The sequence below is a fragment of the Aythya marila genome (assembly GCF_965140915.1).
Source record: "Aythya marila genome assembly, chromosome: 33".
In the NCBI taxonomy this organism is placed as follows: Eukaryota; Metazoa; Chordata; class Aves; order Anseriformes; family Anatidae; genus Aythya; species Aythya marila.
In genome coordinates, this window is record NC_139074.1 from 664041 (window position 1) to 685738 (window position 21698).

The window sequence follows — 21698 nt, forward strand, 5'->3', positions numbered from 1 at the left end:
GCCTCTTGGTTCTTTTCCTATCACTGGGAGCTGCTGAATAAGAGTCTGGCCCCATCATCTTGACACCCTCCCTTAAGATACTGATATATTAGGATATTGATATCCTCTTATCTAGGCCAAACAGGCTCAGCTGCCTGTACAGTGCTGTGTTTTGCACTTGTAGCTAGAAGTGTCACACAAATGCTTTGTTTATTGCTGAGCAATACTGGTACAGCATCAAGATTCCCTCCAGCCCCCAGAGCCAGAAGGCTGGGGCTGGGCAAGAGGTGGGATGGGGACATCACCAGGGCAGCTGACTTAAACTGACTAAAGGGATATTCCATACCATATGATGTCATACTCAGCAATAAAATCTGGAAAAGGAGACGGAAGATGGGTAACTCTTGTTATGAAAACATGATACTTCCACAACACTGCTATGCATATTGAGGCTCTGCTTACAAAGACGTGGCTGAACATCGCTCGTTGATGGGAAGTAGAGAATAATTGTTTTCTCTCTTTTCTTCTGTGCAGCCTTTGCTTGTTTGTTTCTGTTGCTGTTTTCCTCTTTCTTTTCCCTTTAACTTATCCTCAACCTGTGAGCACTTTTCTTTGCCATCATACTTTCTCTCTGCCCTCCCTTTGAGGAGGAAGCGTGAGAGAATTGTCACCACAGTCCTTTTTGGTGCCCAACATGTGACTCAAAGAATTAAGATAACAATCGATTTGACCAGAGCACTTTAGAGGGAATTTACAATTATCATATTTGACCAGGAGCTCTTGTTCATGATATTGACCAGTTTGCTCTTAATATTGTTCTGTGTTTATCCTGTCTGATGTGAACTGTGCCACATTCTCTCTTTAGCTACTTATCAAATCCGAGAGCCTGTTAAAGGTCGTGTGTTTTGTTGTTGTTGTCTGTTTTTTGTTGTCATTATAGTGGTGATGGTTTATTTATTTATTCAGTTCACTGTGCTTTAAAGTACTGGTCTTGAGCCTGATCTGGTATCCAGGCCCTGCATTACTATCAACTCTGTACTTCAGGAACCACCTTTTGGAGAATATTAACTGCACTCTTTTTTTTACCTCTGGAATCAATCTGTGGAGAATATAAGGTATGGGACCTCTTCCTCCTTATCCTATGGGCTAATCACAATAGCTTTTGAATATTTTGAGTGTCCTTGCGTAACCAACATACTCCTATTTATAAGTCTCCAGAATATGTTTCTGTTATTTCCTAAGGTTAAACAATTATTTAAGAACACCACCCAGGAATCTGCCCCAAGGCAGTGTGATGGTGGGTGGCAAGAAGGATATGTGTAGGTACTTGTCATAGCATCATAGAATGCTTTGGGCTGGAAAGGACCTTAAAGATCACCTAATTCCAAACCCTCTGCCATTGGCATGGACAACTTCCACTAGACAAGGTTACTCAAAGCCCTATCCAATCTAGCCTTAAACATTTTCAGGGATGGGACATTCACAACTTCTGTCATGGCTATCTATTCCGTTGGTTTTGAGCTTCACCAGTGAACAAGTGTGGAATCCCCCCCAAATGAAAGAATGTTTAAAAGAAAGTATTCCCTGACCTCAGCAATGCCAGAGACTTACAGCTTGCTGAACTGTGCTGGGAGCTGGTCTGCACCTATCTAACAATAGCAAACATTATTCAGCACCCTCAGGGGGAGGAGGAAGTCTGAATCTGATGTTGGGATAACAGAGTAGCAAAACCAAGAGACCAATGGATGGTATTAGTCACTCCTGTAGTCAAGATGAAACAATGGAAGAGGAAGTCAGTTTATTTAGTAAGGGAAGGAACTTCTCCTAGAAGGCTCTGGGAGGGAGAAGTGGAAGGGGCAGACTGCTCTAAAACAGGGCCATCACAAAAACAGGAGGAAAAACAGACAGAAAGAGCCTCTGAAGGCAACTCCTGTCAGGCATGAAGGAAAGCTATCCCTTCAAGTAAGATGTATGTCAGCCAGGCAAGTGGACTACCATGGAGAGAGGTATCCAGTACCTGAGGCAATTAGCTGTGATGGAGGTGATTTATAGTAACCTAGAAAATGAACAGATATCCAAAGATCCAGATCAAGTCAAATGCATGCAACCCATGTGACAGAAGTTTGTACGGAGCTCACCATCATTATATGCCAAATCTTTGTCAGTAATGACCTGGAAAGACCCAGAGGAAGCCATGGTGGATGAATTGGCTAGCTAACTCCACCAGTACAAAGAAAATCTTATCTTCTTCCCTATGGCCCTGTGTGTTGACTGCTGAGAAACTTTCTCAAGCAGTCATAGAACCATAGAAATAAAAGCATTGGAAAGCCCTCCAAGATCATCTGATGCAACCATACCCCTACCACTAATATCACCCATTAAACTATGTTCATAAGCACCACGTCCAACCTTTCCTTAAACACCCCCAGGGACAGTGACTCCACCACCTTCCTGGGCAACCCATTCCAATGCCTGACTATTCTTTCTGAGAAGAAATTTCTTCTAATTTCCAACCCGAACCTCCCCTGGCACAACTCGAGGCCATTCCCTCTGGTCCTATCACTAGTTATCTGTGAGAAGAGGCTGACTGCCAGCTCCCCAAACCTTCCTTTCAGGTAGTTGTAAAGAGCCATAAGGTCTCCCCTGAGCCTCTTTTTCTCCAGATTAAACAACCCCAGTTATCTCGGATGCTTCTCATAGGACTTGTGTTCCAGGCCCTTCACCAGCTTTGTAGCCCTTCTCTGTATGCATTTCAGTGCCTCAATGTCCTTCTTGTAGTGAGGGGCCCAAAACGCAACACAGTACTCGAGGTATGGCCTCACCAGAGCAGAGTACAGGGGGACGATCACCTCCTTGTTCCTGCTGGTTACACTATTCCTGATACAAGCCAGGATACTCTTGGCCTTCTTGGCCACCTGGGCCAAGATTTGCAGGGCTCAGTTTCTGGTGTCCACCGCTCCTGCAAGTCTTGCAATGGGTTCATGAAAGGCAAATCCTGCCTGACCAGCCTCATCTCCTTCTATGACCAGGTCTCCCGCCTGGTGGATAAGGGAAAGTTATCTCAGAACAGGACTTGTGGTGTTCTGTCAGCTAATGGGTGGCTTGCCTTGACTTCAGCAAGGCTTTTGACACTGTCTCCCATAACATCCTCAGGAAGTATGGGCTAGACGGAGTGGACAGTGAGGTGGATTGAAAATTGGATGAATGGCAGAGCTCAGAGAGTTGTGCTTAGCGGTGCTGAGTCCAGTTGGATACCTAGCAGTGTCCGCCAAGGGTAAGTACTGAGTCCAGTCTTGTTCAAAGTATTCATCAACAACCTGGACGATGGAACGGAGTGCACCCTCAGCAAGTTTGCTGACCACATTAAGCTGGGAGTAGTGGCTGATACCCCAGAGGGCTGTGCTGCCCTTCAGAGGAACCTTGACAGGCTGGAGAGATGGGCTGGGAGGAACCTCCTGAAGTTCAACAAAGGCAAGTGCAGGGTCCTGCACGTAGGGAGGAATAACCCCAAGCAACAGTACAGGCTGGGGGCTGATGTGCTGGAGAGCAGCTCTGCAGAGAGGGACCTGGGAGTCCTGGTGGACAGCAGGCTGACCAAGAGCCAGCAATGTGCCCTCATGGCCAAGAAAGCCAACAGTATCCTGGACTGCATTTGGAAGAACACTTCTAGCAGGTCAAGGGAGACCAGGAGGACAGACAACAGCAGCAAAGTGTTTCAGAACCAGGAAAGCTTTACCCCAGGCAGGATCCAGGTCCTGGTTCCATCTCTTGCAGAGCAAAGCAGGTTTGTCCGGGCCAGATCAGGTACAAGGAAGCAGCTGTTTCAAGGTATGATGTAGAACAGATCTGTAATATTATATCTGGGACTATATTTCTAAGACCTTCCTCCTCTCCCCACCTGACATCAAATGACCAGAGTCCATACCTCTGCGTGTATCGATTCCTGCATGCTATAAAAATTCGCCTGCCTCCTGTTGTCTCTATCAAGCTAAAACCTCCAGGTAAGGAATTTTCATCTCCTGCCCCTACATTCCTTTAGGGGATCCAGAAGGCAAGATCTTCCTCTAGTGGCTCTTCTGATGTTACCTTTTGTTCTGCCAGCACTTGGTATCCTTGCTTGCTTGTTCTGGGGCTTGTGCTTCCTCCTTAACTACAGGACTTGACAAGAAAAAACTCACAGCACATGGGTTGAGACAGAGACAGGGAGATCACTTACCAACATGAGCTCCTCAGTGCGCTGCAGTTTAGAAAAAAGGTGACATGAAAGTCAGGAATCCCAGAGAATATTTTACATAGCGATAATCAGAATAAGGAAGTGAAGAGGGGATTGGATCTGTCCAACAGCCATCGTCAGATGCCCACACTAGGAACAGGGTTTCTCTCTCTGCTCTCAGCCATATGCACCATTCCCTGATGGGCTGTCAGTGATATCTCCCAGGGAACACAGCCTGGGAAAACATCTTATTCTTACACCTAGTGCTCCCTGCTGTCTGCATGGGGCTAAACCTCGGCTTCAAGTTTCGGGGGAGGGAGTCTGATCTGCAGGAGGGTTTGAAGATGAGTTTGCCACAAGGCTCTTCCTCTGCTCAAGGTATTTGTAAGGTTCTCTTCTGTGTGAATCTAGAATTGGGTGACCAGCTTCGAGCTCTGGCTGAAGCTCCTCCCACACTTAGGGCATTACTACAGCTTCTCTCCTTTGTGGATACGCTTGTGTGATCTAAGTTCAGAACTGCTTTTGAAGGCCTTTGCACAGTCAGGACACTTGTATGGTCTCTCTCCTGTGTGGGTCCCTTTGTGCCATTTGAGTCCAGAACTCGAGAGGAAGCTCTTCTCACACTGCGAGCACTTGTAGGGTCTCTCTCCTGTGTGGATCCATTTGTGCGCATTGAGTCCAGAACTCGCTTTGAAGCTCTCCCCACACTCAGGGCATTTGTAGGGCTTCTCTCCTGTGTGAAAGCGCTGGTGGTAGATGAGACCTTCTCTTCTTCTGTAGCTCTTCTCACACTGTGAGCACTTGTAGGGTCTCTCTCCTGTGTGGATCAGTTTGTGCAATTTGAGTAGAAAATTCCTTATGAAGTCCTTCCCACACTCAGGACACTTGTAGGGTCTCTCTCCTGTGTGGGTCCGTTTGTGCAATTTGAAGTCAGAACTTGTTTTGAAGCTCTTCTCACACTCAGGGCACTTGTAGGGTCTCTCTTCCGTGTGGATTCGTTTGTGCAACTTGAGTGAAGAAGTCCTGCTGAAGACCTTCCCACAATCAGGGCACTTGTAGGGTCTCTCTCCTGTGTGGATCCGTTTGTGCAATTTGAGCCCAGAACTTGAGAGGAAGCTCTTCTCACAATCAGGGCACTTGTAGGGTCTCTCTCCTGTGTGGATCCATTTGTGCCATTTGAGTCCAGAAATCGAGAGGAAGCTCTTCTCACACTGTGAGCACTTGTAGGGTCTCTCTCCTGCGTGGATCCGTTTGTGAAAATTGAGTAGAAAACTACTTATGAAGCCTTTCCCACACTCAGGGCATTTGTAGGGCTTCTCTCCTGTGTGAAAGTGCTGGTGGTAGATGAGATTTACCCTTCTTTTGTAGCTCTTGTCACACTCAGGGCACTTGTGAGGTCTCTCTCCTGTGTGGATCTGTTTGTGTATACTGAGTACAAAACTCGTTATGAAGCCCTTCCCACACTCGGGACACTTGTAGGGTCTCTCTTCCGTGTGGGTCCCTTTGTGCAATTTGAGTTCAGAAATCCTTATGAAGCCCTTCCCACAATCAGGGCACTTGTAGGGTCTCTCTCCTGTGTGGGTCCCTTTGTGCCATTTGAGTCCAGATCTCGACTGGAAGCTCTTCCCACACTCAGGACACTTGTAGGGTCTCTCTCCGTTGTGGATCCGTTTGTGCAATTTGAGTTCACAACTCTTTATGAAGCTCTTCTCACAATCAGGGCACTTGTGAGGTTTCTCTCCTCTGTGAACATGATGATGGTAGGCGAGTTCAGAGCTGCTTCTGAAGCTCTTCTCACACTCCAAGCACTTGTAGGGTCTCTCTCCTGTGTGAATCCGCTGGTGTATAACAAGACTGGAACTTGTTAGGTAGCTCTTCCCACACTCAGTGCACTTGTAGGGTTTGTCTCCTGTGTGGATGCGCCGGTGCTTAAGAAGATAGGAATGCCTTTTAAAGATTTTTCCACACTCGTCACATTGGTTCTCCAATTTCTTCTGGCAGCCTTGCTTCACTGTCAGTTCTTTAGTCTCCTTTTGACCTTTGCTGCCATCTAGGGGCTTCCGAGCTCCATTTCCTGGATGGGTTTGCAGTGGCTTCTTGAGATGCTTTCCATGCTCCAGGCCCTTTTGCACGCCCCTTCTGTTTTTTCCCACAGAGACAGCATTCAGCTGCCTTTGGGCCACGCCACCTTTCTGAAGAGTCTCCGCTGCTTTTGTGATCCTGTCACCTGCTGGATGACAGAGGAAATCCACAACCAGCCCATAGTGCCCACAATATTGCCCAGACAGAGCTCTCTGATCCTCTGATCTTGGCTTTTGCCAACCCCAATCTCCTCCCTTCCTCCACCACCTCACCTGGGCTGAGGTCTCCTGTCACATCCTCCACGCCATGCAGATCTGGGATCCAGGGATCTTCCCCTTCTTCAAGCTGGGAGATCACCACGGGTTTGGGGGATGGAAGTAGTCCTTAAATGACGAAAACAGAGGAGATGAGAGCATTTGGAGGGCTACTAAGATGATCAGAGGGCTGGAAAACCTCCCTATGCATAAAGGTTGAGGAAATTGAGCTTCTTTAGCTTGGAGAGGAGAAGGCTCCAGGGAGACCTCACTGTGGCCTTCCAGTGCTTGAAGGGAGCGTATCAACAGGAGGGGGAACGCATGCTTGGGGGATGCAGTTAACTTCAAGAAGGTTTAGGGGAAAACCGAGGAAGGCAATGCTGAGAAGGAAGATTTACATGCAACCACCAAGAAAAGCTCTTTTGGACGCATGTATATATAACTATAATATATACATGTATATGTCTATATAGCTATATCTTTTATATATTATTGTATTATTAAATATTCTAATATACAGTATTATTTTTGCTATTATATTATGATTGTATCATTATATCATAATACATATACATTGTATTGGATAACACACTACTGTCTTCTTAACTCATCCTTATCTTTTTTGTGTGTGGTTTTAGGTTGTTGTTTTTTTTTTTTTTTTTTTTTCCTTCTATATGCAGTAAATAATTGCATTGTGTTTATTATATGTCTTGCTCACAGAGGCTTCTTCTACACCACTAAAGCTCCCCTACTGAGTAGAAAAAGAAGCAAAGCCCTCACTCACCCAGTGAAGTTATGGACTCATACGTCTCCAGCATCACGTCCCGGTAGAGCACTCGCTGTGCAGGATGCAGCAGCTCCCACTCCTCCCTGCTGAAATACACGGCCACCTCCACGAAGGTCACGGGTTCCTGCAAGCAAAGAGGCTCCATGTAGAAGCAGCCTGTTGATGACAGAAGCTCCAGTCCCAGTGGCTTCTCTGTGCCCAGCACACAAATGCTGGCTGACAGCACCTCATCTTCCCCCTGCATTCACATCCCTTCCCCCTTGGCCTCTCCTGGCTGCTTCTCCAAGCCCCTACCTCAGCTGGATGTGCCGTGGCCATTTCCTGCCCTCCTGCAGGCTGGGACAATCACAGCTGAAAGGTAGATATCAAACTGGAACCTGCTGGGACAAGAGAAATGGCAGGGTAGGTTTGGGGGAATGCAGCAGTCCCTGTCCCTGTCCCTCCCCAGTGCCAGCCCAGCTGCAGGCCATTGATTGGGGGTAAAAGCCAGCTGGGACACAGGTTTAAGAAAGAAAAAAGCTGCTGCACATCAGCAATCGTCAGAGAGGAGTGAGAAAATGAGATGAAAACAACCCTGCAGACACTAAGGTCAGTGACAAAGGAGGAAGGAGGTGCTCCAGGCACCAGGACAGAATTTCCCCTGAAGCCTGTGGCCAGGACCATGGGGAAGCAGGCTGTTCTGCTGCAGCCCATGGTGTGGCAGAGTGGATCAGATCTCTAAACTGCAGCCCACTGAGGAGCTCATGTTGGGGCAGGTGGATATGGCCTAAAAGGGGGTGCAACCCACAGAGAGCTGCCCTCTGCCCCCTCTTGTTTGACTGTGATGTTTATTGGAAAGTGATCACCCCTGACCCTGTCTCAACCCGTGAGCCGGCCCTGTCTCAACCTGTGAGCAGTGAAGTTGTTCTTGTTTCAGAGGATTTTCTTCCCCTGACCCATTCAAGAGGAGCCCTGAATGAGTCCAGTGCTGGTGAAAATGCTGACTATGCCTGAGGGAGGACCAGCAGCTGCCTGTAAAATGGGTCTTCAGTTACAGGCAGATCCTGAACAACAGACTTAGGAAGCATTTGCAGAACAAAGAAAGCCAAGTCCTGTAGGTAAGGAGGTAGCACAAGCCCCAGAACAAGCAAGCAAGGAAACCAAGTGCTGGCAGAACAAACACAACAGGAGGCAGGCAAATTTTTGTAGCATGCAGGAATTGATACACGCAGAGGTATGGACACTGGTTATTTGATGTCAGGTGTGTGCGCGTCTTAGAAATGTAGTCCCACATATATTATTACAGAGCTTCAACAGGTCAGCAAAGCATGCTGATCATCTCTGCTCACTTCTTGATTTTCCCAGCTCCAACCCCGTCCTGTGTCCCCTCAGAAACCTCAGCAACAGAGTCTAAGCCACGGCTCAGGAAACAACACTGCAGATCCAGAGCCTTCCTGCTGAGAACTTGCATCCTCTGTCACAGAGCCCAGCTCATTTCTTGGCTGCGGCCAAGAGAGGAGCAGTGAGCAACAAGCTGCATGCTTTGGGTCCCGCCAGCTATCTCCCACCCTTGAACAGCAACATGGGTCAGATCCTGCTTTTCCTTTCCCCTTTTGCATGACCTCCCAAGTCTGGTGCTGAGCTTTAGATGCTCAGGCCCTGTCTCAAAGGGGGGAATCGTGTGAAAAAGGAAAATCCTGCCTCTTGTCTGTATAAGCAATGAAGAGTACCTACCTCGAGTCCACAGTAGGCTGCTCCCACCCTCCTTGCAGGCAGCCTGGCTCCTCTGAGTCGTGTAGGCTGGAGGATGCCAAGTGTCCTGAGGCTGGACCCAGCTGCAGGATGGCCGCGGTGCACCTCCTGCAACCAAGACACTGCCTGGGTGGCTTCCAACCAGGCTCTCGCTTGCCTTACAGGGTGCCCCTCAGAGGTCTGCTGGTGGGCAGGGAGCTGGGAGCTGCACCTAAGGCTTTACCCCCTCACCCCAGCCTCCCCGAGCACCCTGGCAGAGCCCAGACTCTCAGGCTCTTCCTCTGTGGGGGTATTTCCACGCCGTGGGGCTCTATTCAGGCCCAACCCAAGGTTCTTAACCCCTTATCAGCTCTGTAGGAGGTGCTCTGGGCTACAGCTCAGCCTTAGCCATGGCTCCTCCTGATGTGCAGCATGGCTTCCTGGAATTCCTAGAATTCCCAGTCTATTTAGCTTTATATGATTTATTTATAGGGTTAATAAAAGGCAAGTAAACAGTGCTGGGTGTGCTGGGGAGTCTGGGCTCCTCCCACACGCATACGTCCTTACATCAGGCGGCTCGGTTTTATGTTGCTAGGCTAATACATATTCATCACTACTTCTAGAAAAGGCAGGGTTATTATAGTTAGTTCCTAGAAGCCGAACCCTCCCAAGGGCACCTGTATACCAGTCTCCAGTGGTCCTTCGGGGGTCGGGTGTCGTTATTGCTGAAGGCTCGTAGTCTTCCTCCCAGGCTTTGTCCTTCCGCTTCCTCTCTCTCTGTATTTGGTAGCGGCTGGGCGGGATGTCAGAGACTTGCACAGCCTCCACTGCAATAGTCAGCAGTTCTCTGCAAACCCCTTTGTTCTCTTATCCCCTAGACCTGGCCTCAACATTAACCCTTCAGATCCTCTATTGACACGAATTGCGAATTCCTTACATGCAGTGTGAAATGTGTTCATCTGATTCGTGTCAATATGGAACAATGCTAGGGTCGCATGATGAAGTGTGACCTTCTGTCTTACATACCACTGTATAAACACAAGTCTAAGAAAAACAGTGCGGTTAATGTATATAGTTCTGGTATCTTGCAGAGGAATGGTCTAGCAATTCGTGTCAATAGAGGGTTTGAAGGGTAAACCTTGAGACTCGGGTCTAGGGGATAAGAGAACAAAGGAGTTTTCAAAAAATGCTGATTTTTGTATGGGCCGTTGCGGACGGACGTCTCTGAGATCCAGGATAAGAGATTCACAAATAAGGAGAAAGGGGAAGCTGAAGGACGACCGAAGGACAAAGCCTGGAAGGAAGACTACGAGCCTTCAGTACGAGCAACCCCCCAGAGGGACCACCAGAGACTGATACGCATGCGTCCGTGGAGGGTTTGTATCCCCGGAAACTAATTATAATAACCCTGCCTTTTCTGGAAGTAGTGATGAATATGTATTAGCCTAGGAGCATAAAAACCAGCCGCCTGATGCAATAGGGGTGCGTCTTGGTGGAGCTGAGACTCCCGGTGCACCCAGCGCTGTTTGCTTGCCTCTATGCGTTTAATACATTGTAAACTTTAACTGCAATCCTATTTGGGACTCAGTCATTTATTTCACACAGCATGGCTTCCTGGCCCCAAACCAGAATGTGTTGTGAAGCTGCAGCACAGAAAATCAAAGAGGTTGGTTAGGGCTTGACCTCGGCGCCTTCTCAGTTGGCTCCCCCAGAGCGTGCCACTGTGTGAGGAAAGAGTTAAGTGCTCTGCTCAGCCTTCCGTGCTCTGCTCAGCCTTCCGTGCTCTGCAAGGAAAGAGTTAACTCTGCTAGCAGCAGGCCACTGATGTGCTCAGGCCTTTGATAGCAGCTCTGGGCAGAGACAAAGGAAAGGCACCCACAGAGGAGGAGCCTGAGAGTTTGGGCTCTGCCAGGGTGCTCAGTGGGGGGAAAAGCCTTAGGTGCAGCTCCCAGCTCCCTGCCCACCAGCAGACATCAGAGAGGCACCCTGTAAGGCAAGTGAGAGCCTGGCTGGAAGCCACCCAGGCAGTGTCTTGGTTGCAGGAGGTGCACCGTGGCCATCCTGCAGCTCGGTCCAGCCTCAGGACACTTGGCATCCTCCAGCCTACACGACTCAGAGGAGCCAGGCTGCCTGCAAGGAGGGTGGGAGCCTGATTTGTCCCAGAGCTTGTGTTTTCATTGGGGCCTGCTTTCTTCAAATGAAAAACGGAAGGACAGGAAAGGTGCAAGGGGGCTTTGTTTCTGGTGTCAGTTCCATGAGCTCCAGCTGAAGTTCTTCCTGTAATCCCTGCAGACATGCTTTCTTCCTTTCTCTCTGTAGTGCTTTAACCCGGCCGGCAGCTAAACACCACACAGCCATTCGCTCACCCTCCCCCCTCCCTCTCTGGGATGGGGGAGAGAAAAGAGAAAGTAAAACCCGTGAGTTGTGATAAAGACAGTTTATTAAGACAGGAAAGTAATAATAACAATAAAAATAATAACAACAATGATAATAATAGTACTACTAATAATAACGTGTACAAACAAGTGATGCACAATGCAATTGCTCACCACCTGCTGGCCGATGCCCAGCCTAATGCTGAGCAGTCCGACCCCTCTCGCCCGGCTAGACACCCCTATATATTGTTTAGCATGACGTCAGATGGTATGGAATACCTCTTTGGCTAGTTTGGGTCACCTGTCCTGGGTCTGTCCCCTCACAGCTCTTGCCCGTTGGCAGGACAGAGCAAGAAGCTGAGACGTCCTTGGTTTGGTGTACGAACTGCTCTGCAACAATTAAAACATCGGGGTGTTATCAGCACTCTTCTCATCCTAAGCCAAAACATAGCATTCTACCAGCTACTAGGAAGAAAATTAACTCTGTCCTAACTGAAACCAGGACACTTTCCAGCCAAGTTTTCTTTTGGATCTTCATGCACTCACCCACAGCAGATGGGTTTATCCAGGGGTTTATCCAGAGGTGACTTTCCTGGGCTGAGTGAAGAGTCACTTTCCCAGGTGACTTTCCTCATACACATCCCTGGGAGAAATGTGCTTCTGATCCACCTACCAACATCCCAAGGGCTTCCAGTGGCTTCGCCACAGCCAGCTCTGCACTCTCCTTTGGGTGGTCACTTGGCACCCCATCTCCAGTTTTTCAACTTTGATAGCAGCTCTGGGCAGAGACAAAGGAAAGGCCCCCACACAGGAGGAGCAATATGGGTAATTGGGGAGCAATTTGGGGAGCCATATTGCTTTTGTCCCCGGACATTGCTTTGTCCCCGGTGTGGGAATTATTGCTCCCCCAAAGGGGGAGCAATATGGGTAATTCCCACACCGGGGACAAAGCAAGAACAGGATATATTTGTCCCAGAACACCCACCACAACCTAAGGCCAGGAAGGGTGATATGCTCCAGCCAAAGGATGGGAAAACTCCAAGGCATGCCGGTCACAAGCCAAAATGGGGTCTGCCTTGTCCAAGTGAGCCAAAGTGAAACTGGGAGCATTTCCTTATGCAGAGGTGTGGGAATTGTGACTTTTTTTCTGTGCCTTGATGTGTCATTTGTGAATCTTGGCAGGATGCTGCTTACTCAGGTGGAGATTGGAAGTGTTGCCTGCCTTGCTTTGGGATGAGCATCTCCAAAACTCTGGACTCCTTACCCAGCACTGCTCTGACTTCTTAGCTCTCCTAACATCTCCTTGACATCTCCCAAAGGTTCACTTGCAGCTGGCCAGCTGGTCCCCATGGGCTCTTGTGGGAGGAGCAGTGAGCTGGCCACTGCCAAAACATGAGCCCGGCTACAAGCGTAGAGGACAGCACAGAGCATCAGCTGGCTTTTCCTGTTTCCCTTTTCCTTTCCAGACTCTTCTATCAGCATCCCTACACCCTTTGCATCCCAGAGGGGGTGAAGGCACTGGGGAATCTGCTAAGCTGCTCAAAGAAGATGGAGCAAATGCATCATTCCTTGCTGGACTCACAGCAATATCTCCCAAGAAAGGCACCAGCAAATATCTTGACACCCAGAGCTCTCTTTTGTCTGCACCAGGATAAACCACGGCTTCAAGGCTCAAGGATGGAAGTTTGCTCTTTGTGGGGTTTTTATGCTGGGTTTCCCGGTAGGAATTTAAATGTCTCTGTCACGGCTTCTGGGACTTGGTATTTACTGCTGTTACCAAACCATTGGGCAGCAAGTCCCTTAAAGGTGAGGGGAAAAAAGGTGACGTGAAAATCAGGAATCCCAGAGAATATTTTATGCAGTGATAAACAGAACAAGGAAGGGAAGAGGGGATTGGATCTGTCCAACAGCCATCGTTGGATGCCCACACTAGGGACAGGGTTTCTCTCTCTGCTCTCAGCCATATGCACCATTCCCTGATGGGCTCTCAGTGATATCTCCCAGGGAACACAGCCTGGGAAAACATCTTATTCTTACACCTAGTGCTCCCTGCTGTCTGCATGGGGCTAAACCTCGGCTTCAAGTTTCGGGGGAGGGAGTCTGATCTGCAGGAGGGTTTGAAGATGAGTTTGCCACAAGGCTCTTCCTCTGCTCATGGTATTTGTAAGACATATAAATATATTTGTGTGCATTTAGAATTAGGTGACCATGTTTGAGCTCTGGTGGAATCTCCTCCCACACTCAGGGCACTGCTACAGCTTGTCTCCTTTGTGGATGCACTTGTGTGATCTAAGTTCAGAATTGCTCTTGAAGGCCTTTGCACAGTCAGGACACTTGTAGGGTCTCTCTCCTGTGTGGGTCCGTTTGTGCAATTTGAGTCTATATCTCGACTGGAAGCCCTTCCCACACTCAGGGCACTTGTAGGGTCTCTCTCCTGTGTGGATCCGTTTGTGTAATTTCAGCCGATAATTCGACTGGAAGGTCTTCTCACACTCAGGGCACTTGTAGGGTCTCTCTTGTGTGTGGATCCGTTTGTGCAGATTGAGTTCAGAACTCCTTACGAAGCCCTTCCCACACTCAGGGCACTTGTAGGGTCTCTCTCCTGTGTGGATCCGTTTGTGCAATTTCAGCCGATAATTCGACTGGAAGGTCTTCTCACAATCAGGGCACTTGTAGGGTCTCTCTCCTGTGTGGGTCCCTTTGTGCCATTTGAGTCCAGAACTCGAGTAGAAGCTCTTCTCACACTCAGGACACTTGTAGGGTCTCTCTTCCGTGTGGATTTGTTTGTGCAAATTGAGTAGAGAAATCTTTATGAAGCCCTTCCCACAATCAGGGCACTTGTAGGGTCTTTCTTCCGTGTGGATTTGTTTGTGCAAATTGAGTAGAGAAATCTTTATGAAGCCCTTCCCACAATCAGGACACTTGTAGGGTCTCTCTCCTGTGTGGATCCATTTGTGCACATTGAGTGCAGAACTCCTTATGAAGCCTTTCCCACACTCAGGGCACTTGTAGGGTCTCTCTCCTGTGTGGATCCGTTTGTGCAAATTGAGTCCATAATTCGACTGGAAGGTCTTCTCACACTCAGGGCACTTGTAGGGTCTCTCTCCTGCGTGGATCCGTTTGTGCAAATTGAGTGCAGAACTCCTTATGAAGCCCTTCCCACACTCAGGGCACTTGTAGGGTCTCTCTTCCGTGTGGATCCATTTGTGCAAATTGAGTAGAGAAATATTTATGAAGCCCTTCCCACAATCAGGGCACTTGTAGGGTCTCTCTCCTGTGTGGATCCATTTGTGCCATTTGAGTCCAGAATTCGAGTGGAAGCTCTTCTCACACTCAGGGCACTTGTAGGGTCTCTCTCCTGTGTGGATCCGTTTGTGCAAATTGAGTCCAGAACTCAAGTAGAAGCTCTTCTCACACTCAGGGCACTTGTAGGGTCTCTCTTCCATGTGGATTCGTTTGTGCAAATTGAGTACAGAAATCCTTATGAAGCCCTTCCCGCAATCAGGGCACTTGTACGGTCTCTCTCCTGTGTGGATCCATTTGTGCAAATTGAGTCCATAATTTGACTGGAAGCTCTTCTCACAATCAGCGCACTTGTAGGGTCTCTCTCCTGTGTGGGTCTGTTTGTGCAATTTCAGTTCAGAACTCGTTTTGAAGCTCTTCTCACAATCAGGGCACTTGTAGGGTCTCTCTCCTGTGTGGATCTGTTTGTGCCATTTGAGTCCAGATCTCGAGTGGAAGCTCTTCTCACAATCAGGGCACTTGTAGGGTCTCTCTTCCGTGTGGATCCATTTGTGCAAATTGAGTAAAGAAATCCTTATGAAGCCCTTCCCACAATCAGGGCACTTGTAGGGTCTCTCTCCTGTGTGGATCCATTTGTGCACATTGAGCCCAGAACTTGTGTTGAAGCTCTTCTCACACTCAGGGCACTTGTAGGGTCTCTCTCCTGTGTGGATCCGTTTGTGCACATTGAGCCCAGAACTTGAGAGGAAGCTCTTCTCACACTCAGGACACTTGTAGGGTCTCTCTCCTTTGTGGGTCCGTTTGTGAAATTTGAGTTCAGAACGCGTTTTGAAGCTCTCCTCACACTCCAAGCACTTGTAGGGTCTCTCTCCTGTGTGAATCCGCTGGTGTATAGCAAGACTGGATCTTTTTATGTAGCTCTTCCCACACTCAGTGCACGTGGGATTGTCTCCTGTGTGGATGCGCCGGTGCTTAAGAAGATAGGAATGACTTTTAAAGATTTTTCCACACTCGTCACATTGGTTCTCCAATTTCTTCTGGCAGCCTTGCTTCATTGTCAGTTCTTTAGTCTCCTTTTGACCTTTGCTGCCATCTAGGGGCTTCCGAGCTCCATTTCCTGGATGGGTTTGCAGTGGCTTCTTGAGATGCTTTCCATGCTCCAGGCCCTTTTGCACGCCCCTTCTGTTTTTTCCCACAGAGACAGCATTCAGCTGCCTTTGGGCCACGCCACCTTTCTGAAGAGTCTCCGCTGCTTTTGTGATCCTGTCACCTGCTGGATGACAGAGGAAATCCACAACCAGCCCATAGTGCCCACAATATTGCCCAGACAGAGCTCTCTGATCCTCTGATCTTGGCTTTTGCCAACCCCTATCTCCTCCCTTCCTCCACCACCTCACCTGGGCTGAGGTCTCCTGTCACATCCTCCACGCCATGCAGATCTGGGATCCAGGGATCTTCCCCTTCTTCAAGCTGGGAGATCACCACGGGTTTGGGGGATGGAAGTAGTCCTTAAATGACGAAAACAGAGGAGATGAGAGCATTTGGAGGGCTACTAAGATGATCAGAGGGCTGGAAAACCTCCCTATGCATAAAGGTTGAGGAAATTGAGCTTCTTTAGCTTGGAGAGGAGAAGGCTCCAGGGAGACCTCACTGCGGCCTTCCAGTGTTTGAAAGGAGCGTATCAACAGGAGGGGGAACGCACGCTTGGGGGATGGTTTTAAACTAAGAGGGGAGATTTAGGTTGGAAATGAGGAGAAAGTTTTTCACTCAGAGGGTGGCGAGGCACTGGAACAGTTTGCCCAGGGAGGTTGTGGATGGCCCAGCCCTGGAGGCATTCAAGGCCAGGCTTGATGCAACTCTGGGAAGCCTCCTCTACTGGTTGGCAACCTTGCCCAGAGCAGGGGGGTTGAAACTGGAAGATCTTTAAGGTCCTTTTCAATCCAGGCCATTCTATGACTCTATGATTTCCATGGTTTTGACACAGCTGCTAAGTGTCCACGTGTACTATGTAATCACTCCCTTCCTGTAAAGTCACTTTTACGGCCCAGTATCATTCAGGTCAGCAACATAGACTAGCTTTGTTTGAAGACAGCACGGCTTTTCTATCTCTGAAAATACTACAGGGACTTATTTATTTGCCTTACCTTTTACCTACTTATTCAGTGCAGTTGACTTCAAGAAGGTTTAGGGGAAAACTGAGGAAGGCAATGCTGAGAAGGAAGATTTACATGCAACCACCAAGAAAAGCTCTTTTGGACGCATGTATATATAACTATAATATATACATACATATACATGTATATGTCTATATAGCTATATATTTTGTACATTATTATATTATTAAATATTCTAATATACAGTATTATTTTTCATATTATATTATCATTATGATTGTATCATTATATCATAATATATATATTACAATGGATAACACACTAATGTCTTCTTAACTCATCCTTATCTTTTTTTGTATGTGGTTTTAGGTTGCTGGGTTTTTATTATTATTATTTTGTGCTTCTGTATGCAGTAAATAATTGCATTGTGTTTATGTCCATATGTCCTGCTCACAGAGGCTTCTTCTACACCACGAATGCTCCCCTACTGAGGAGAAAAGGAAGCAAAGCCCTCACTCACCCAGTGAAGTTATGGACTCATACGTCTCCAGCATCACGTCCCGGTAGAGCACTTGCTGTGCAGGATGCAGCAGCTCCCACTCCTCCCTGCTGAAATACACCGCCACCTCCACGAAGGTCACTGGTTCCTGCAAGCAAAGAGGCTCCATGTAGAAGCAGCCTGTTGATGACAGAAGCTCCAGTCCCAGTGGCTTCTCTGTGCCCAGCACACAAATGCTGGCTGACAGCACCTCATCTTCCCCCTGCATTCACATCCCTTCCCCCTTGGCCTCTCCTGGCTGCTTCTCCAAGCCCCTACCTCAGCTGGATGTGCCGTGGCCATTTCCTGCCCTCCTGCAGGCTGGGACAATCACAGCTGAAAGGTAGATGTCAAACTGGAACCTGCTGGGACAAGAGAAATGGCAGGGTAGGTTTGGGGGAATGCAGCAGTCCCTGTCCCTGTCCCTCCCCAGCGCCAGCCCAGCTGCAGGCCATTGATTGGGGGTGAAAGCCAGCTGGGACACAGGTTTAAGAAAGGAAAAAGCTGCTGCACATCAGCAATAGTCAGAGAGGAGTGAGAAAATGAGATGAAAACAACCCTGCAGACACTAAGGTCAGTGACAAAGGAGGAAGGAGGTGCTCCAGGCACCTGGACAGAATTTCCCCTGAAGCCTGTGGCCAGGAGCATGAGGAGCTGCCCTTTTCCCCCATCTCGTTTGATTGTGATGTTTATTGGAAAGTGATCTCCCTGTCTTAATCTGTGAGCTGTGAAGTTGTTCTTGTTTCAGAGTATTTTCTTCCCCTGACCCATTCAAGAGGAGCCCTGAGTGAGTCCATTGAGATGGGGAAGATGCTGAAACCTATCTCGATTAGTATTTAGCTACATATATGGTAAAATATTTTAATTATTGGGGATGTGGATGGGAACCTAAAAATAGCCTAATTATAGGGATGTAGATGAGAAGTAGATGTAAAAAGAAGATATCGTTCAAGGCTAACGGATGAGGGAAGAAGGAACACCTCGTTAAGAAAGAATGAACAACTTGCTGGCAGGAAACAAGGCAAAGGTAAGCAAAAAAAACCTAAACTGTTCAACAGAAGGTCAAAGTCCACAAAGGTAAAGAGAGTTTAACCTCCTCTTCCTTGTTGCCTTCATCCTGAAAGGCCTCTGCCCACGACCACCAGGCTACATTGCGCAGGCGCAACCGGAAGGAGCAAGGAAGAATTTACCACCTAATTGGAAGGGTCATTGTATAGGGGGATACTTGGCACTTCACAATTCTTTTTATAATGGGCCTACAGTACCTTTTGGGATATTAAGGTCCCCATGGAAATGCATTAACTCGAGCAATCCCACTGAATCCTTTGATAGAAAGGCCTACAGGATACCATAGTTTTGTTAGATGGTTAATTTCTAGCTTGGGAGTGAGTGATTTGGAAAAGGCAATAGTAAATATTTCAGCCGAATTAGAACGGGTAGAGAATTCCACCACAGATGTGATAAAAGCACCAGAGGTAGAAGTATCATCTCTCAGTAGGGTAGTTTTACAAAATTGAATGGCTTTAGATTTATTAACAGCGAAGGAAGGAGGAGTGTGCACTGTAAGAAACCAGAGTTGCTGTACGTATATTGATCAAATATACCAAAGAGTAGAAACCGATTTAGAGGAGATACGGAAACATACTCACCAATTGCATGAGGTGTCACGGGATGACACCTCGCTTGGGTTTACTGAATTATAGGAAAAAATAACCAGTTGGTTACCAAATTTGACATGGTTAAAACAATTGTTTACTACGTGTTTAACCTCCTCTTCCTCGTTGCCTTCATCCTGAAAGACCCCTGCCCATGAACAACAGGCTACACTGCACAGGCGCAACCGGAAGGACCAGGGAGTATGGAAATGAGTACTTGGAAGAGGTCTGCCTTTTCAGGGAAATTAATGAATATGCATTAGAGCTCATGTAATATGTAACAGTATTCGTGTATAAAGTTGTGAGAGACGACCCGGCAGGTGCGCACTTTTTGAGGGAAGCTATTCCCAGTGCACCCGGTGCACCACAATAAAGAAAACCTACTTTACAACCCTCTGGTTGTTGACTCTTTTCTGCACGTATGGAATGCTGGTGGAAATGCTGACTATGCCTGACCAGCAGCTGCCTGTAAAATGGGTCTTCAGTTACAGGCAGATCCTGAACAACAGACTTAGGAAGCATTTGCAGAACAAAGAAAGCCAAGTCCTGTAGGTAAGGAGGCAGCACAAGCCCCAGAACAAGCAAGCAAGGAAACCAAGTGCTGGCAGAACAAACACAACAGGAGGCAGGCAAATTTTTGTAGCATGCAGGAATTGATACACGCAGAGGTATGGACAATGGTTATTTGATGTCAGGTGTGTGCGCGTCTTAGAAATGTAGTCCCACATATATTATTACAGAGCTTCAACAGGTCAGCAAAGCATGCTGATCGCCTCTGCTCACTTCTTGATTTTCCCAGCTCCAACCCCGTCCTGTGTCCCCTCAGAAACCTCAGCAACAGAGTCTAAGCCACGGCTCAGGAAACAACACTGCAGATCCAGAGCCTTCCTGCTGAGAACTTGCATCCTCTGTCACAGCCCAGCTCATTTCTTGGCTGCGGCCAAGAGAGGAGCAGTGAGCAACAAGCTGCATGCTTTGGGTCCCGCCAGCTATCTCCCACCCTTGAACAGCAACATGGGTCAGATCCTGCTTTTCCTTTCCCCTTTTGCATGACCTCCCAAGTCTGGTGCTGAGCTTTAGGTGCTCAGGCCCTGTCTCAAAGGGGGGAATCATGTGAAAAAGGAAAATCCTGCCTCTTGTCTGCATAAGCAATGAAGAGTACCTACCTCGAGTCCACAGTAGGCTGCTCCCACCCTCCTTGCAGGCAACCAGGTCTCTCACTTGCCTTACAGGGTGCCCCTCTGAGGTCTGCTGGTGGGCAAGGAGCTGGGAGCTGCACCCCCCACTGCTTTTCCCCCCACTGAGCACCCTGGCAGAGCCCAGACTCTCAGGCTCCTCCTCTGTGGGGGGCATTTCCTTTGTCTCTGCCCAGAGCTGCTATCAAAGGCCTGAGCATATCAGTGGCCTGCTGCTAGCAGAGTTAACTCTTTCCTTGCAGAGCAGGGAAGGCTGAGCAGGGTGGAGCGCTGAACCCTTTCCTCACACAGTGGCACGCTCTGGGGGAGCCAACAGAGAAGGCCGAAGTCAATCCCTAACCAACCTCTTTGATTTTCTGTGCTGCAGCTTCACAACACATTCTGGTTTGGGGCCAGGAAGCCATGCTGCACATCAGGAGGAGCTATGGCCAAGGCTGAGCTGCAGCCCAGAGCTCCTCCTACAGAGCTGATGAGGGGTTAAGTACCTTGGGCTGGGCCTAAACAGAGCCCCAGGGCATGGAAATGCCCCCACAGAGGAAGAGCCTGAGAGTCTGGGCTCTGCCAGGGTGCTCAGTGGGGGGTAAAGCCTTAGGTGCAGCTCCCAGCTCCCTGCCCACCAGCAGACCTCTGAGGGGCACCCTGTAAGGCAAGTGAGAGCCTGGCTGGAAGCCACCCAGGCAGTGTCTTGGTTGCAGGAGGTGCACCGCGGCCATCCTGCAGCTGGGTCCAGCCTCAGGACACTTGGCATTGACTCAGAGGACCCGGTGTGTACCTCAAGGGGATTTAATACTGTGTGAGAATAGTCCATGAGTAGAATTGTATCATGTTAATTACTATATAATACTGTATGTCATCACTACCATGACTACTGTAGACCCTAGATGAAAATGGTGATTAATTAGAATGTATGGGAAAGAGTGGAACCTGAGCATAACATAAATAGTATGGAATAAGGGGTGGATAGGTGTCCTGGTTTTAGTTAGGACAGAGTTAATTTTCTTCCTAGTAGCTGGTAGAATGCTATGTTTTGGCTTAGGATGAGAAGAGTGCTGATAACACCCCGATGTTTTAATTGTTGCAGAGCAGTTCATACACCAAGCCAAGGACGTCTCAGCTTCTTGCTCTGTCCTGCCAACGGGCAGGCTGGGGGTGCAGCAAGAGTTGGGAGGGGACAGACCCAGGACAGGTGACCCAAACTAGCCAAAGAGGTATTCCATACCGTCTGAAGTCGTGCTAAACAATATATAGGGGTGGCTAGCTGGGGGAAAGGGGCCGGACTGCTTGGGGTTAGGCTGGGCATCAGTCAGCGGGTGGTGAGCAATTGCATTGTGCATCACTTGTTTGTATACATTATAATTAGTAGTACTATTATCATCGTTGTTACTATTTTCATTGTTATTATTGTTGTTATTATTTTCCTGTCTTAATAAAATGTCTTTATCTCAACTCACGGGTTTTACTTTCCCTTTTCTCTCCCCCTTCCCAGAGAGGGAGTTAAAGCACTACAGAAAGAAAGGAAGAAAGCATGTCTGCATGGATTACGGGAAAAACT

At 48.3% G+C, this 21698-nt stretch overlaps 2 protein-coding genes and 1 long non-coding RNA gene across 9 annotated transcripts; 1 reads left to right on the top strand and 2 right to left on the bottom strand.

The window, feature by feature from the left end:
- Positions 1–1732: 1732 nt before the first annotated feature.
- Positions 1733–9819, bottom strand: LOC309889141 (uncharacterized protein). 4 transcript variants are annotated; one of them, XM_082781863.1, is made up of 6 exons: positions 9711–9819; positions 9029–9154; positions 7610–7692; positions 7313–7439; positions 6547–6657; positions 1733–6422 (listed from the first exon to the last, which is right to left on the bottom strand). In XM_082781863.1, exons 3-6 carry the CDS (start codon positions 7631–7633, stop codon positions 4660–4662), a joined length of 2025 nt encoding a protein of 674 aa, XP_082637989.1. In that variant the 5' UTR covers positions 7634–7692; positions 9029–9154; positions 9711–9819; the 3' UTR covers positions 1733–4659. The 4 variants fall into 4 exon arrangements, with proteins under 4 accessions (XP_082637989.1, XP_082637990.1, XP_082637991.1 ...); XM_082781864.1 differs by having other exon boundaries at positions 9703–9751; XM_082781865.1 differs by lacking the exon at positions 9711–9819 and having other exon boundaries at positions 7610–7695; positions 9029–9690.
- A 446-nt stretch (positions 9820–10265) lies between these two features.
- LOC309889190 lies at positions 10266–18550 on the top strand. Its single transcript, XR_014319200.1, has 3 exons — positions 10266–10401; positions 17214–18322; positions 18420–18550. It is a non-coding gene; the product is annotated as an uncharacterized lncRNA (long non-coding RNA).
- LOC309889138 (uncharacterized protein) lies at positions 11493–20246 on the bottom strand (the record flags this gene model as incomplete). Of its 4 annotated transcripts, XM_082781858.1 has the most annotated exons (6): positions 11493–15916; positions 16041–16151; positions 17278–17404; positions 17575–17657; positions 18945–18987; positions 20117–20234. In XM_082781858.1, 4 exons carry the CDS (start codon positions 17596–17598, stop codon positions 13653–13655), a joined length of 2526 nt encoding a protein of 841 aa, XP_082637984.1. In that variant the 3' UTR covers positions 11493–13652. The 4 variants fall into 4 exon arrangements, with proteins under 4 accessions (XP_082637984.1, XP_082637983.1, XP_082637982.1 ...); XM_082781857.1 differs by lacking the exon at positions 18945–18987 and having other exon boundaries at positions 20117–20246; XM_082781856.1 differs by lacking the exons at positions 17575–17657; positions 18945–18987; positions 20117–20234 and having other exon boundaries at positions 11493–15913; positions 17278–17524.
- Between the last annotated feature and the right edge of the window lie 1452 nt (positions 20247–21698).